The 16,261-nt window shown below is 41.4% G+C and overlaps 1 protein-coding gene across 1 annotated transcript in view; it reads right to left on the bottom strand.

Annotated features, from left to right (window-relative positions):
- LOC115023572 (mitogen-activated protein kinase kinase kinase 11) overlaps window positions 1-16,261 on the bottom strand; it is a 34,706-nt gene that overhangs the window by 10,582 nt on the left and 7,863 nt on the right. The window contains exons 2-5 of the mRNA XM_029454643.1: window positions 8,102-8,282; window positions 3,479-3,627; window positions 2,127-2,302; window positions 577-829 (exon numbers count right to left, since the gene is read on the bottom strand). Coding sequence (XP_029310503.1) covers window positions 577-829; window positions 2,127-2,302; window positions 3,479-3,627; window positions 8,102-8,282 — 759 coding nt within the window. The remainder of the gene's footprint in view (window positions 1-576; window positions 830-2,126; window positions 2,303-3,478; window positions 3,628-8,101; window positions 8,283-16,261) is intronic.

The following is a 16,261-nucleotide window of genomic DNA, read 5'->3' on the forward strand; positions in this document are numbered from 1 at the left end:
TATTTACGCATGCTTGCTCTGACTAAAATACACTCAGACACGCATTCAAACACACATTGGATGTGAACTGCAACAGGCTTTTTGACTTTGTGATAGTACAGGATGCATAAGGAACAGCAGCAAAAACTGTGCAGTGTAAATCTCAGCTTTAGTCACATCTATGTCTGAATGTTGTTTCAGGGGCAGGGGAACATTTTGAGTTTGTCATTTTTTTGTGATAGAAATACAAGTAAGCAATTACAAATGTATTGTAGGAGAGCAGAAAATAGCGCATCCTTTTCTTAATATCAGCCTTTGAACCTACATGAGTCCTGATAGGAACATTCAGGAAAGCTGAGCTACGAAATTACAGTCGCACCACAAAACTCTCTCCCTCACTTCCTCCTCTTAGCTCTCTTGTATTATTTTGACTGTTGTTGTTTTTGTTGCTTCTGGAGACTGAGCCACTAATGGCCCTTGAAATGGAATTTCTCGTGAAGACCGTTGGCTGACACAATCCAGCTAGCTGTTGATTTGTGACAGAACAACTCAAAACAGTTGAAACACGCACACACACACACACACACACACACACACCTTGAGGCATGCTGATCTTCTCGCCATTCTTGCACTTGAGCTTGTGCTTCTTGAAGGTGCCCTTCCTCTTCTTGACGTTGGGTTTCTCCTGGTTCTGGTTCTGGTTCAGGTGGAGGATGAGGAGGCTGAGCTCGCGCTCAAACACGTCCTGCTCCCACTGGGCCAGCTGCTGCTCGCGCTGCCGCAGGAACTCTTCATGGGACTTCTGCTCCAGAGCCGCTGTCTTCAGCTCTTCCTCGCGGCACCGCAGCTCCTGATAGAGGAGGAAGGACAAGTGGATGTATGAGGTGTTTAATATGAGAAGATCCCTATCAAGTGTAATTGGTTTGAAATGAGCTGATGAAAGTTGGTTGCAATGAAACCTTTAATAAGAATTAATGGCAAGATGATTCACAACTTGACAATTTGACATTAGTGTTTGATCTCAAGGCACAACAGAAATGGTTTCAGTGTATGGGTTTCTCCTCCTGAAAACTTACATTAAAGGGGACGAAGCATAAAAAAACGTACTTCCTCTCTTTTTTTCCTGGAGTGCCTACCAGCCCACAAACCGTGAAATAAGACAATCTAAGTTTATGTTGGCTGCCTAGGTCAGAAAACATGGGATTCGACAAGATGGAAGTACTTTTGTACCTTTTCTTGAGACTTGGCTTTTTGGTAGGAGGTCTTAAAGAGACAGGCGCTAAAACAGAGCGTTTTAGACAGAGATACAGGTATATTCAGACAGACAGTGTATGAAAAATTGTGTGTTTTTTTTAACATTAAAGCATGTAAACATGTTCCAGTAGAAACCAAAAATACAAGTATAAACCTGAAAATGAGCATGACATGTCTCCTTTAATTACTGTACGTTTCACATGAAAGTCCAATGTAAAATGACTGTTTCTGTGATTAGCTGTTGTTGCTTATTTTTCCAGGTCTGTATCAATAATGTAAAGGTTTAAAGATGGCAAGAATAGCTGCTATTTATATTTATTTACAATATCCTGTCTGTCTATAAATTAGAAATGACTTTTTATTAAGTCAATTTATGTGTTTTCTTGCAGGGATGTACATGGATGAGAATTAGGCTTGTATGTATTTTTCTTAGCTCTGCATAATTGCTTTGTAAACTATATGTAATATAATAATAATAATAATAATAATAATAATAATAATAATAATAATAATAATAATAATAACAGCACATTTCACAAACATAATTATAAAGTGCTGTATGTACATAAAACACTGCAAAGCAATGAAAGACATGGGGAAAAAAGACAATATATCAGGTAGCAAAGTAAGTATTACATGGGCAATTAAAATATAAATGTAAAAACAACTAAATTAACTAAACCAACCAACTTAAAAGTAAATAGATAAGTAAAAAAACAATAAAAAAGAAAAATATATATATAAAAATCATTGGAATCAAGAATTAAAATTGGGGTTACGATTTGTCTGGAATACACAAATGAGAATCCAGGATATATAAATGGATGGATGGATAAATATAAAGAAGTACCCAAAATGTTACTTTTCTAAATCCTGCCCTTGCTGCCTCTTACCTTTTCTTTAGCTCGGAGTTCATTGAACATGTCCTGGATTTCCAGTTTCCAATCCTCCTGCAGGGAGTGGAAGGATTCCTGCGGCATCTCTTCCTTCACCTGCTGTTCCAGGGCCAGAAGCTGGGCCAAGATGGAGCTAAAATTGGGTCTGCGGTGGGGGTCCTGGTCCCAGCACTCTGTCACACACACACACACACACACACACACACACACACACACACACACACACACACACACACACACACACACACACACACACACACACACACACACACACACACACACACACACACACACACACAGTTAGTACTGCAACAGCATTCACTTATGCGTGACTGCACGGCATAGAGCAAACTGATGTTAAGCAGGATCATGTGGAGAAAACAATTAAGGGTTGTTTATTTTGCTACAGAGTAGTTTCCTTAAAATGAGTGGAAAACATCTGACATTAAAGTCGACTTAATTCACTTGTTTCCAGCAGTTTCACTTCTTTTTAGCATTTTCTTGAATCAAGGGACCTGAAAGAAGGAAGTAAGTCACTGATTCACCATAATACTTCGACATACTGATTTGCATTGAACAAAAAGGCAAACTTTATCACCCTATTAAAAGGTTTTCATTAGAATTTAAGGCTTCAAATCCGGTCAAATTACTTTTTAAGCCAGATGTATCTGCACTCATTACACTTCATGTCCAATGAGTACCCTGCGATGCCTCACATTTTTATTTACACATATTTCAGGCACTTGTGTGAGCATAATCTAGAGTCAAGCTGATCATTTATTCAAAGTGTGATCCTTAATTAACTTGCTGTGGGGGTTTTTGCATAATTTGCTGCAACACTTTTGGCATTACAAGCAGATCAAAAACCAATCCGATAATTAATTAATCCTCTGAGGTGGCTATCGGTGGTTTTGTGCACTGATCTTTTCTTTTTTATTAAATGCAACCGTAAAAGACAAGCAGACATCAAGAGACAGGAATAAGCGGAAATAATGTAAACGTTGTATGTCGGCTTTATGGCAAGAGCAGAGAGCAGGCTGGTAGCATGTTGGACAGCACACAGGTGACATTTCTTTTAACTTGGCCCCCGAACAAAAGGAAGAATATAAATGGAGAAAATTGCGCAAGGTGGCTCAAGCACAAAGCACTTCCTCTCTGTGGCCACGTCATTAACAACATGCAGGGATTTGTTTTCTCAATTTCAACCCAGCTTTGAGGAAATGGAAAGAGAGCGGACCGGAGACGCCAATTTGATCTCACGCAAGAGTACTCTCACACCACTGAATTGAAAGTATTGCATAAACAGTGCAAAGAGCTCATTCGATTATATTTCCAATCACGTGTCCCACCTGACATGAGCTGAGCGAAGGGTTCGGGGCACGTGGAAGGGATGGGCAGGGTGAGCTTGTTGACAGCAACTCCGTAGGCGACGGCGAGTCCATCAATCCCTTTGTAGGGGGCCTCTCCTGTTAGCAGCTCCCACAGCAGAACACCATAGCTGGAGGGGGAAAACACACAGGCAACAAGGCATGAGACAGTACACTCAATACAATGCTAGACACACAATATATCCTGGAACATGCTTGATACAATATCTTTGCAACACATACAGTGTAGCACTACCAGAACACTGCAGTATCAATGTACTTACAAGACTTCCTTTTAGTTTCTACACCATGTGAGACTGTTTGCATGTGCGTAAGCTGTTATTTCTTGCTTCGATACATGAAATGTGACAAATCTGATACAATATGTTTTCTCATGCCTATACACAGCATAGATAATAAAAGATAGACTGATGTATATTTTATTCCAAATTAAGAATTTAAAAACTGTATATGATAGTGCTTTTAAAAAGGATCATCGCTCATTTAGTTCTCAACTGAGATAAAAGGTGACACAAGGGTCGTCTACGGGGTTTAAATATTTCATGGTCCTTTCTTTTTTTGCTTTGTTCAGCACATAATACCTTACACATTCATTATCATAGCAATGGCAGTACAGATCAGACACATTTTTTAAGTGGAATATTTTTTGCTTGATGAAACGTGCTTGCAAAGCAATGTGAACTCATGCATGCCACACACACACACACACACACACACACACACACACACACACACACACACACACACACACACACACACACACACACACACACACACACACACACACACACACACACACACACACACACACACACACACACACACACACACAGATCTCCCACACTGTCAATTAGCCCTTGCCCGGACCTTACTGAACGCACTGTGGAGGCTTGCTAAGTGCAGAGTGCAGGCCGCAGCCTTTTTTTATTTAGTTCTTTAATTACAACTTCCACACACTGCAACTGTGCAGAAATGCTGCTCGTCGCTCCCCGAGGCGGTCGCCATCTTTGTGTGGCGGCTTTAGAAACGAGCGGCCGTGGACAGATGACAAAGAATAGTAGAACAAAGATTACTCTTCATTTTCAGAGCAGGGCTGACTGACTGCCTGCTACTTGCTCATTTAGCCGTTTTCCAGATTGTGCTGTGATTGCTGTGAAAATTAACTTATGTACGTTTGTTGCTGATAAACGGGGAGATAGAAACTGAGAGGATGTGTGTGTGACAGTGAGATAACACTGAACCCATAGTGGTAAAAACAGGTACACTCTTGTTCACCAAATGGGGTTCCTTCATGTTCCAGCAAATTAGCCAGTAGCTTGCACCAAGCAGAATAATTTTTAATGTTCTCAAGGACGCTTTCAAATAAGGTTCTCTGTACAAGCATGTTCAATTGGCTTCACATACGCTCTTGTGTTGGGCTGCAAAGAACCATTTAGGGATGGATTAAATGGTCCAAATCCACTGGATTCAAATTAAACCATAACATATGAGCATAACTGCTATAGCCTCAATGCAGAAAAAGCCATGAATGTATATTATTGCTTTAGTAAATGATTTATCTTTTTCCCTATGGCTGAGCAAAAACAACCCTGCTGGCTTCAATTCAAATGCAAATTCAAAATGGCACTTAAAGTCCTCATGAATCCCCTCTCAACAAATCACAGTTATTAAGGCATTATTAGAAAACTACCAACCATAATCGAGGGACTCTTTCTGTGTAGATGTGGCCAAACACACACACAGATATGCTCACACACACACACACACACACACACACACACACACACACACACACACACACACAGATATGCTCACACACACACACGCGCACACACACAGAGCTATTCCCAGATAAAGGGCTGTGGTTAGGTCTGGTGTGTGGCCTCCTTCTCTGTCTATACTGGAGACAATGGGACAGTGTGCTGTACAGATGTCCCACAACAAAGCACAGAGCAGCTCTTTGAAGAGACTCCATCACATGGCTGTGGCGGTCTTGCTGCAATCCATCATTCTCATCATCACTCATGTCTCCCACCCTCACTTATCTGCACTTTCACCCATTCCCCTCTATTTCCATCAGGTTTTCTATCCACAGACCCATGCAGCAGGTCCACTACCCAACAACCCGAGTTGTTGCACAGAAGTGCTTTCACTGAGAAGTATGGCTAAATATACACTATGAGTACCGGGATGGTGTTCTCATAACTGTCAGAAAGATGAGTGTGGAACGCTGGTCACTTATCGCGCTCAAAAGGTCGCTACGTAGCGGAAAGGGAAGGACCAGCAGCGGTTGCTCTGGTGAACTATGAACTTTACAAATATAAGTTATACATACTGTTGTCGGATGAAAGACATTAGTATATTTATTGGGTTTATTACGCGGTCTGTAGTGATTTGGTACAGCAAACAATAACTCTGTTAGCTAGCTACTAGCTACAGTTTACACAGTGCATGGAAGTGTACTCACGGAAGTATCCAAGTTGAGACACAGCAAATGCTTTTCATTCTGTATTCTAAGGTCACACGCAACTTGGTGCAACCTAAAGGAGTATGACAGCAAAAATACATTTATTTCCTCGTTATGGTGCTAGACTAGGATAATGGTTTGTCATCTTAAAAAGGGAGTGGCTGTAAGTCTGCAACCAAACACACACTAAATTCCACACTGGCAACCGGGAAGCATAAATACCAAACATAAATGTACTCCAAGACAATCACCAATATATGGAGCTAAAAGAAAGAAAACACTGTATAATAACAATCATAAATATGCCCCAGAATGCTTACATTAAATGGGTAGATTCCTATCAAATTGATGCTTAAGGCCCCAAAGGCTAAACTGCATCACCAAAAGAGACACTGCCAAATATTGCAGGTTACATTTGTAGATGAACCTGTAGGGCTACATTTACAGTCAGCTTGACCAACGTAAATACAGAAGCGTGAGAAAGCAACTTTCATAATAATGATGGGTGGCCATCTTGGAACGTGGTATCCAGTTCTTCTTAATACATCCATGATTCTGAGGCTACAGCTGAAGCCATCTTTGAAGTTCATCAGATTTTTCTTTCTAGCTTTCCTAGACCTGGGTTAACAGCTCACTTAGCCTTAGGTAATTTAAAAGAGCAGCAATAGCACAACAGAGGTAGGGATGAGGGTGTAAAGATAGAAGTCATCAGATGAAGAACGCACAGAATCCACAGATTGCACTGCAGTAAGTAATAAATGGCAATATAATGCTGATTGGTGGACATCTATTGCTGCATTGAATATTGGCCGTTAGCTGGCATCCAATAGTGTTGCTGTGTTGTGTGACTCTGTATGGAACGATGAGCATCGATGACTACTTATGCACTATGGGATGGAATAGTGCATTAATGGTTTACTTCTGTATCTGATATTGGTTGGTGTTCAAATAGCAGTATCAGATAGACAGATAAGACACAGAGTTAACAGTTTGTCACAGTTCAAAAGAATCCGTTGTCACACAATAGAAGAAGAAATTATGAGATTAGGGTTGGTGCATTTTCAAAATCGAAACTGGCAACATACAATCCAGCACATGACTGCTTTATCAACGTCAAGGCTTTTATTTTTTCTTAGGGTTTACTCTGCTGAAAACACGAAGCTGAATGAAAACTCAGATTTCAATCATTTCGTTTATTTTGATTTCCTGTCGCGAAAGCCAGACTTACACACATGAACGGAACCTTTTGGCAGAGCTCAGTGTCTCACATCTTATATTCATTTTAAATAACTTCAACTATCAGGTGAACATTGAAAGATTTCTGTGCTGGGTTAAGCCCCCAACAATGCCTAAGGGCTCACAGATTTTGAATTATAAGAAGCTAAAAATCTTATAAGCGGTAGACGATGGATGGATGGATGGATGGATGGAAGAAGCTAAAATTGTACACTGTTTAAGGTGGACTAGCTATTAGCTGTCAGTTTCCAGAGGAATAAGAAAGCACAAGTCTCTTTATAGGCCACCACACTTTCATTTCAGTGGTGTTAGAGTGGTTGATGCCAAACGTCCTTGTGAAATCCTGGAACGACCTACATTGTAAATCCCACTCAATCAGAGATGCCTTTGTCACCATAGAAACACTGATATGAGTCAGATAGAGACTTTTATCACAGATTGGTGCCAATAAAGGATTATTAGACTGTCAGCGGTATTTGTTCTACTAACATCACCTCCTTCAAACGCATATCAAAAATAATGATATAAAAAAGGTTTTAAGTGTATGCTTTAACAAGGGACAGGACATTCAACATTGTATTTCCCAACAAAGAACACCTCATACAAATGTTGTCCCTTAAAAGAATAGTTTGACATTTCGGGAAATACACTTAATTGCTTAGCTTGCTTATCCCTATGTTTATATTTAGCGTACGGACATTAGCGAGGTATTGATCTTCACATATAACGCCCAGCAAGAAAGCGAATAAGCATTTTTCCCACATTGTCAAACTATTCCTTTAAAAAGATGCTGTGACAACATAAAAACCATAAAAGCACACCTGCACAAAATATAATCCTGGACTGAGCTTCAGAGACTTTGTGCGCACACAAGCACTCACCTCCAAACGTCGCTGCCCTTGGAGAAGGTGGAGGACTTGATGACCTCAGGGGCCATCCAGGCGTAGGTGCCGGCGGTGCTCATCTTGGTGGTCTTGTGCCACTCTCTCGCCAGGCCGAAGTCTGTGATCTTCAACGTCAAACCCTCCATACATTCATTCTCTATGGGCTGAGCAAGAAGGACTGGAAGGAAGGACAAGTAGGTGGGCAGAGAGGAAAGAAAGAGAGGTAAGACTTAGCACGGCTTTAAACAGTTTAATAGGTTGAGTGATTGAAATACATCACTAAACAAACCTTTTATAAGTCATGTTTTCTACTCGGTTTGTATGTCTATTTGTTTGTCTGTCAGCAGGATTACAGGAAAACTACTGGCCCATTTTTTATGAAACATGGTGGAAGGGTGAAGCATTGGCCAAGGAAGAACATATAACATTTTGGAGCGGATCCAAATCACGGGGCAGATGCACAAATTATGTTTCACTTTCGTTAACATTGCGAGATAGGGCTGCATTCATGTAGCGTCGGAATTAATCGGAAGAATTAGTTCCCGAAATGTACCCCTCAAGACAGAACAACTTGGAAACATATCAACTGCTCTGAGCAATAAAATACAACACATCTTCTTTGTCCATGTAATTTCCACATTACCACTTAAAGCTCATGAACAAAGTCGAAAGAAGGACTTCCCAACTCAGGAATTGGGATCGTCTGAGGAGCAGCAGCATTTGCCTTGGCGGAGGTCTGCGCTCTCCGGGAGACATTTCAGTTTTCATGTAAGACTGAGTTTAGTCTTCAGTCTGCAAATGTTCACTTGCATTTGACTAATGGATGTAGATACATTAATCTCTGCTACTTTAAGAAAGGGACAGGATCAGTGTCCCTGATCAGTGATTTGATGGAATGCTTAAAGGTAAGTATCTTATTTTTACTGAGAAAGAGATTACTCAGATTAAAAGCTTTCCACCACTAGAACCTTTAGAAGGCTTTTATTGTGAAAGTGTTCAATATCAAATAAAGAGAATGCTGTTTTTTCACCAACACACCTGACGGCAGCGACATGGATCAGCCAGATATGGATGACTGATACTCAAGAATTGGTCTCTAAACATAGATGCAAACAGAAATCCAAAATGAGAAAAGTATATACTGTAAAATGTAATAACCTTACAGAGTAAACACATTTTGGTAACCAGCCAGTGTTTTGCAACCACGCAGCATTGGAAAGCTTTGTTTCTATGAAAATAGAATATAATGCTGAGGATGTCGGTTGCTGCGGTGTGACTCTGTATCACATGTCTCAGTATGATCGGCAGCCATGCCTCTCTTCCCCTTTGCTGGCAGGCATGGGCATCGCTCATGGCAAGGCTGGCCCTCAAACGCAGGGAGGAGAAGCAGCAAAGAATTTGACTTATTATAGGGAAGTAAGTCTCCTGCTATATGCAGTCACTTTCTGACTTTCTGGGGTAGGCACTTTATTCCTTTCTTTTGACTGCGTATTTTACTGAAATAAATCTATTATCTCCAGTCTCTCTCTCTCTCTCTCTTTTCTTTTTAATTGATCTTTTTTCACACACATGAACGATTCTCTCTCTTTCTCTCTTTGTTGTCTTTGTCTTTGTCTCTCTCTTTCTCAGACATCCTGTGCTGTGCCTCGTAGCCCAGAGGCAGCGAGTTTGACGTCACAAAGGAATGCATCACAAGAGATTGTGTTGTCTGCTGTGTGTGTATGTGTGAACATTGAATGGAATGGGATACTTGGTTCTTTCATAATGTACTTGCAGGACAATTTTGGCACCTAGTTTTGCTGAAACTACACATACAGACACCTTTGAAGGCAACGCTGTATGTGATTTTGATGTCAGTTGCAAAGATTATTATTATTATCCCTTTATCCCAGATAGCTTTTTAAAATGGGGGAAAAACTAGGCAAAATCAAGGTATGTCCATCACAAACGTTCTCATTGACTTCTGTCTCGAGAAGAAGGACACAAACAAAAAAAGCAAAAGAAGCCAATGGCCAAAACAACCTCTACAGTAAGAAAGAAAGCTGCTCATTTAACCTTTTTGCAGCAAATCAATTTATGTCTATTCTATGGCTTTAAGTCATTGTTTTTGCCAATTCCACTAGCCCCTCAGGGATGGGGCGATGGGGTTGGTGTTGAAGGGGGTAATTACTGCAACAGGCCCTGATCGTTTACTCCACTTCTTTTGTCCACCTGCCAGTCAGCGTCTGGTAAAAACAAGCCCCGGTCAGTGACCCCTATTTCCACACGGGGGCTCGTTCGCTGCTCCATGACCCCACTTCCAGGAAGTGATGCTGGTATCGGCCAATTAGCCTCCGGTGGCGGAGCCCTTCCTTAAAAAACAAACAAAAACACAGGAGCCGGTTTTGACGTTCCCGCTTGCTGTTCATTGTGCACTACAAGCAGAGCACTATTTTAGGAAACTGAGGTTAAGAGGGGTCACGTGGCACCAGACACTGACAGACACAGACGGTAGGGGAGTTTAGGTGCTGTGGTAGAGCGAGCAAAGGTGACAGAGACAGAGAGAGGTGCTGAATGACGATCGTTATCATATGATTGAGAGAGACGGGGCACAGCTAAAAATGGCTGCCTGGGCCTAGAAAGCAGAAAGCATAGAAAATGGTGCACAGGCACACACAAAGCACTCATTCCTCATGGGAAAACACAAGCACACACACACACAGGACACTTTCTGTGTCCAAAATGTTCTAGCAATACACCCAGCTGTACACAAGTAGCAAAGTATTACAAATCTTTACACACACACACACACACACACGTAGTTTAAGGACACATGAATCCACACCACTACGACCACACACACACACACACACACACACACACACACACACACACACACACACACACACACACACACACACACACACACACGTTTGTGTGAATCATAATGTACAGTATTACTTCGTATATACCAGTTTTAAGATGTGCATTTTAGTTGAGTGAGATGAGAAGTTTGAAATCAATCTCACGTCTGTGCTCTAAGTACAGAGCTGGGGTCAGTCAGGCCATGGTTAGCTTAGCAAGACTGGAAGCACAGGGAAACAGCTAGCCTCCTCTGTCCAACGTTCAACATGGCCTGAGAAGGGGTGGCATTAAGCTGGCATGTCTGAGCACTTCCAACTCCAAGCTTATACATAAGAGCATAAATGTCTAATTTTACAAACAGTGAATTAGCATAGAATTGACACCAGCTTAGCTAACTTCAGAGGGCAGCTGACACACGCTGTTTTAAGGTCCTTAAAGGTGGTTACAACTAGCAACATCTCTGAAACTCACTATTAACATGTGTCTCTTTTGTTTAATTCATACCAGCAAGAGAAATGTAAAATGACATGTTGCATGATGTAATAATTTCTTGGAGAACTAGAATGGCACTCTGAGCTTAATCCTGCAGGCAGACAGACAAACAAACAAAACAAACTGAAAACATTACCTCCTTGGCAGAGGTAACAACAACTGGGCGCAGTTATTCAAGTCTTGTTGTCACAGTGCGGTTGCCAGATTTGAGACCAAAACCCATAATCCGATAATCACCTAACCTAAGAGTCGTGCTGGGAAAGGGGCAAAATAAAAGTCCCTGGCCCCAAGCCTATCTTACACCATTGCATGTACACGCACACACACATATTTATTGTAGGGTTGTGGCAGCTTCATAACACACACATAATAAATATACATAACCAATGCATACGAATGTCTCTGCACTTACGGGACGGATTTCGCCTACCTGTACACACACTCATGCGTGTACATATGGGCCCACAACACTCATTGATGCACACACACACACACACACACACGTGTAACTAAGCACAGAAACAAACATGCAAATCCCCAATGTAACAAGAAAATTTTAGCGGTCTCAGCACAAATACACGCCACATTCTTCTTCCACTTCCTAAAGCAGAGTGCATCCACAGTTCAACCTCCCTCCTCTCACCACCACCATCTCACTGACGACGACTGCTGCATTAGTCAGCTGCTTACTGGATGGTATGTGGCAACACGCTGTGTCCAAATCAGCCACTGACCTACAAAACATTAAGTCTGCTGCTGACATCTTCAAAAATGTACTGAAAAGTTTACAAAGTTTAAAGCAGTGCACTGAAGTCTGGACAGGAACACTTCTATGTACTGTGGAGGGAATCAGGAGAATACTCCATGACCTCCGTGTAGGGCGTCAGGAGTTCAGGAAATTAATGAAAGATTAAGATTTGACCTTAATAATAAACTTGGATTTATAGTACTTGTATTGAGCTAATACAATAAGGATACACAGGATTTTGTATCTGCGTCCTCTGTTATCTCTCACCTGGTATCATATTTTGAGGAGTGTGTTGACAAAAGTGGGAAACAAAACAGGAAATCCATCTCTCCTTCAAAAGGATAACAGTGAGTATCATGACTTGATCAGTCTTGGCCAGACAGAACGTCTTTCTGAAACATAGGCAAAGTGTCGCCACAATAACACCGTGACAGATCTCCATGGCAACAGGACTCTGTTTAGTATTGTTTGTTGTTCAGAAACAAGAGTGTGTCAGTTGCAGATTTGACTCGTACCAGCACCAAGAATCCCAGTGTCAGGGGTTTTTATTTTTCATGGTACGTGGCTGATTAAAACATAAACTCACCTGACTGATAAAGTAAAACCATGTGGATCCTGGGCAAACACCGACTATTTACATTGCCCACCTCCTTCACATGTCCTCAAACAAGAGCCTTAGATCCATTTGGATTTCACAACCGCTCTGGAGAAATGCAGCCAAATGTGCAAAATCAGTTCAATTGAACTTGATCTTTACAAATGTACTGACCATGTAATTCGAGGAAGTCATAGCAGACAAGGGATAGAATTGCCAAGTAACTATCTACAAAATCCAATGGTTTTTGGGGGGATTTATTTTTTGCCTCTTCAAAACCAAACATTCAATCACATTTACAGCACGTGACATGCCGAGAGCCAAACGTTCAGGGTCAACGTCCTGCTCAAGGACATTTGAGAGGACATGTGGCTGATGCAGAACATTAAGTTCATGCCATGAAAGAGGCTGGAACCTTTCAGCTGCAGGACCACTCCAGCCCGGTCACAATAACATGCCAGATGCAAAAGTCAGATCCACAAAGCCGCTCTCCGCCTCTTCACTCTGCACCTCACTTAATTATGTTTTCGCTATAATTCAACGCTGGAGCTCCATCGGCATCGCTCACCGCATTTTTCTTCATGCGTGCCATCATTCCTCACTCTGATATCAGTGTATTGCATCAGATATTTTGAGTTCATTCTTCTAAAACAGAAAATAAGATACATTTCTGCAAATAAGACTAAACATTGACCAAAAGTAGGGACATTTAAATATCTGTATCGGCTTATAAATACCCACATCGGTTTAACCTAAGCCTCCTCTCTATGCTCTCTCTACCTTCCTCCCTCTACCCCCCTCCCTGCACTGCACCCGTAGGCGAAGGGAGAATTCCGGCAGGGTGGGGGCTTTCCCCAGGAAGAACGAGAGCTTTGTCCCCTGAGGGACGAGGCCATAGGCTGACAGACAGTCTGGCAACCTCTGACCAGGCAGCCAGTGAGTGAGAGAGGGAGAGAGGGAGTGATAGGGCATAATCACAGTGCAGAGGATGAAACTAGCACTGGAGTTTCGTCTTAGCTCAGTGGCACGCAACGAGTTCACTGAGTGTAGGAAATGGGCAACGTCAGGGAGTTTACAAACCAGGCCACAACTGACTGATTACTATGAATAGAAGATTCTGCAACCGGTCTGAGGTTGCAGAATCTTCCTCAATAGATTTGTGTAGAGATAAGGTCATAGTACATTTTAACATTTACCCTTTTTATAACATTAGATTAAACATCGTCATTTGATTCTAGATCTGGGTACAAAACATATTGAATGCAGGTATCGTTTGCCTTGATAAGTTTTGATACTACTTGGTACTGGGTTATTTTGGGCGTGTACAGATTCCCAGCTCTAGTTATTATACAGTGGCATGTGTACTAATTTAATGTAGGACACTCTCGGTGCTCTGTTGTTGGCAAATGTTGATCAGGTTTATCAGGTCTCACCTGTCCAGGTGGAAAATATCAGTGCTCTCTAATTTCGTCACTTAAGTCAATAACAAATGTGTTGCTGCTTGTTGGGCTGCTGCTCTTAAAAACTACAGTTTGTTACAATTTGGATAATATTTTACAGGTTTCCACATGGTTCCTTGTGTAAAGAATCTGTTGCCAAGTAAAAGGCTGTGGGGACCTGAAAACAGTCACTTATTAACAATCTAGTCATGTGTTGAAATGTAACCTTCATTAGCGCCATTTCCTTCCAAACTCAGACAGGGTGTCATTACTGGCTTGACCAGGGAAGCTCAAGATGGAAAGGTTGGGGGGAGGGGGGAGCGCTGATGTTCCGGAGAAGTAATTATGACGAATCAAATACAAGCAGGTACTCAGAGACTTTTTTCGACCAGGAACTAGATATAGATCCCGAGTTTCTAAAATGATTCCTGGGTGGAAAGAGTGGAAAGAGACTACAACATTACTTGAGATTGTAGTGGCCTTACATTAACATGCTTGTGCTTTTTGGCATTAATATGGTGTTCTTGTAGGGACTTAAGAATAGTGAGCAGAGTGGAGCTTTACTTATTCCCTTTAATTTCAGAAGAGCTTCTTCAAAAAAAGCATGATTTTAATTAATCACTGGGCGGCTATGGCTCAGGAGGTAGAGTGGTCGCCCACCGGTCGGCGGGTTGATCCCCAGCCCCTGCAATCAGCATGTCGAAGTGGGCAAGATACGGAACCCCAAATTGGTGAGTGTGTGTGTGAATGCTTATCATTACTGACGATTAGTGCACCTTGTACGGTAGCCACCGACTCTGTATGAATATGGCTGAATGTGACATGTGTTTAAAAGCAACACATGTGATCGTAAAGGGCTATCTAAAAGCACTTTAGATAAAGCTTCAGAGTCACTTGTTTGCTCTGTTTGCCTGGTTAACAGAATGTTTCTGAAAAGAATGCAAAGGTTGATGTGGCAAAAACATACTTTCTTAAAAAATGAGTCAAAAACAGAATATATATATATCATGACAGCTATAAGTGAAAGAGCAGGGGAAAGGAAACAAAGTAGCAAAGATCCACTAATACATATGGTTAGAATAAAATACTTCCCCATGTCCCTAATTTAAGCACCCCCATCCCCCAAAAGGATATCATTGAAATGAACACAAAATTCTTCTCAAACTATTTTTCCAAACCAATTTATCTTCCACAAACGTACAGTACATGTAGGTTTTTGCTCATTTGAATGGGAACTAAAGATGCACAGATTAAGTAACACTGTGTCCTAACAGCAAGTACCATCGGGTCACACGGCGTAACATCAGACACTCTAAATACAAACTAAATATGTTTAATATGCACTTCTGTTATATCATGTAAACAAACCTATAAGCTCTGCGCTCGATATCAGACTGAAGATGTAATCACTTAAAAGATGGATGAAGCCTGCTTGCTATCTCCCTACATGTTTTGATGAACATGTTAGATAAGGGGAATATGTTGCAATTCCTTTTTTAGTTGGATTTCATTTGTCCAGTTACCACTTCTATCTTGAGATTAGTGAAAGGATGTTCTGTAACTAGGTGCAGTTTTGGAGAAAATGTAAGCTATTTAATAGCCAAAGTTTTATTATGAAAATACAATTGAATTAGTTACAGTGTCTGTGTATGACGTCAAATATAGTTTTTAGAAGAAAAGTCCAATTGGCAGGTCAGACTATTAAGAAAAATCGATTTGCCGAGGAAATTGCGATTGGTGCATCTCTAATGAGAACCGTCTCGTGATCTCTGTGGTGAGAAAGAGGCTGAGCTGAGAGAGAGGTTTCGAACTGGAGAAAAAAACAACAACAGATTTCACTCTGGCTGAGTTCTGGAGCCTCTCTACTTCCTGTGCGTTTTGACCTTCCAGTGTCTGCTTTTCTTTCTCTTTTTTTCTCCTCCTTCCCTGCAGTTGTTGTTTTGCCCCCTCACTCATCCTGCTCCAACTAAAGACATGCGCACACACACACACACACACACACACACACACACACACACACACACACACACACACACACA

This window comes from Cottoperca gobio, chromosome 18, assembly GCF_900634415.1.
Source record: "Cottoperca gobio chromosome 18, fCotGob3.1, whole genome shotgun sequence".
In the NCBI taxonomy this organism is placed as follows: domain Eukaryota; kingdom Metazoa; phylum Chordata; class Actinopteri; order Perciformes; family Bovichtidae; genus Cottoperca; species Cottoperca gobio.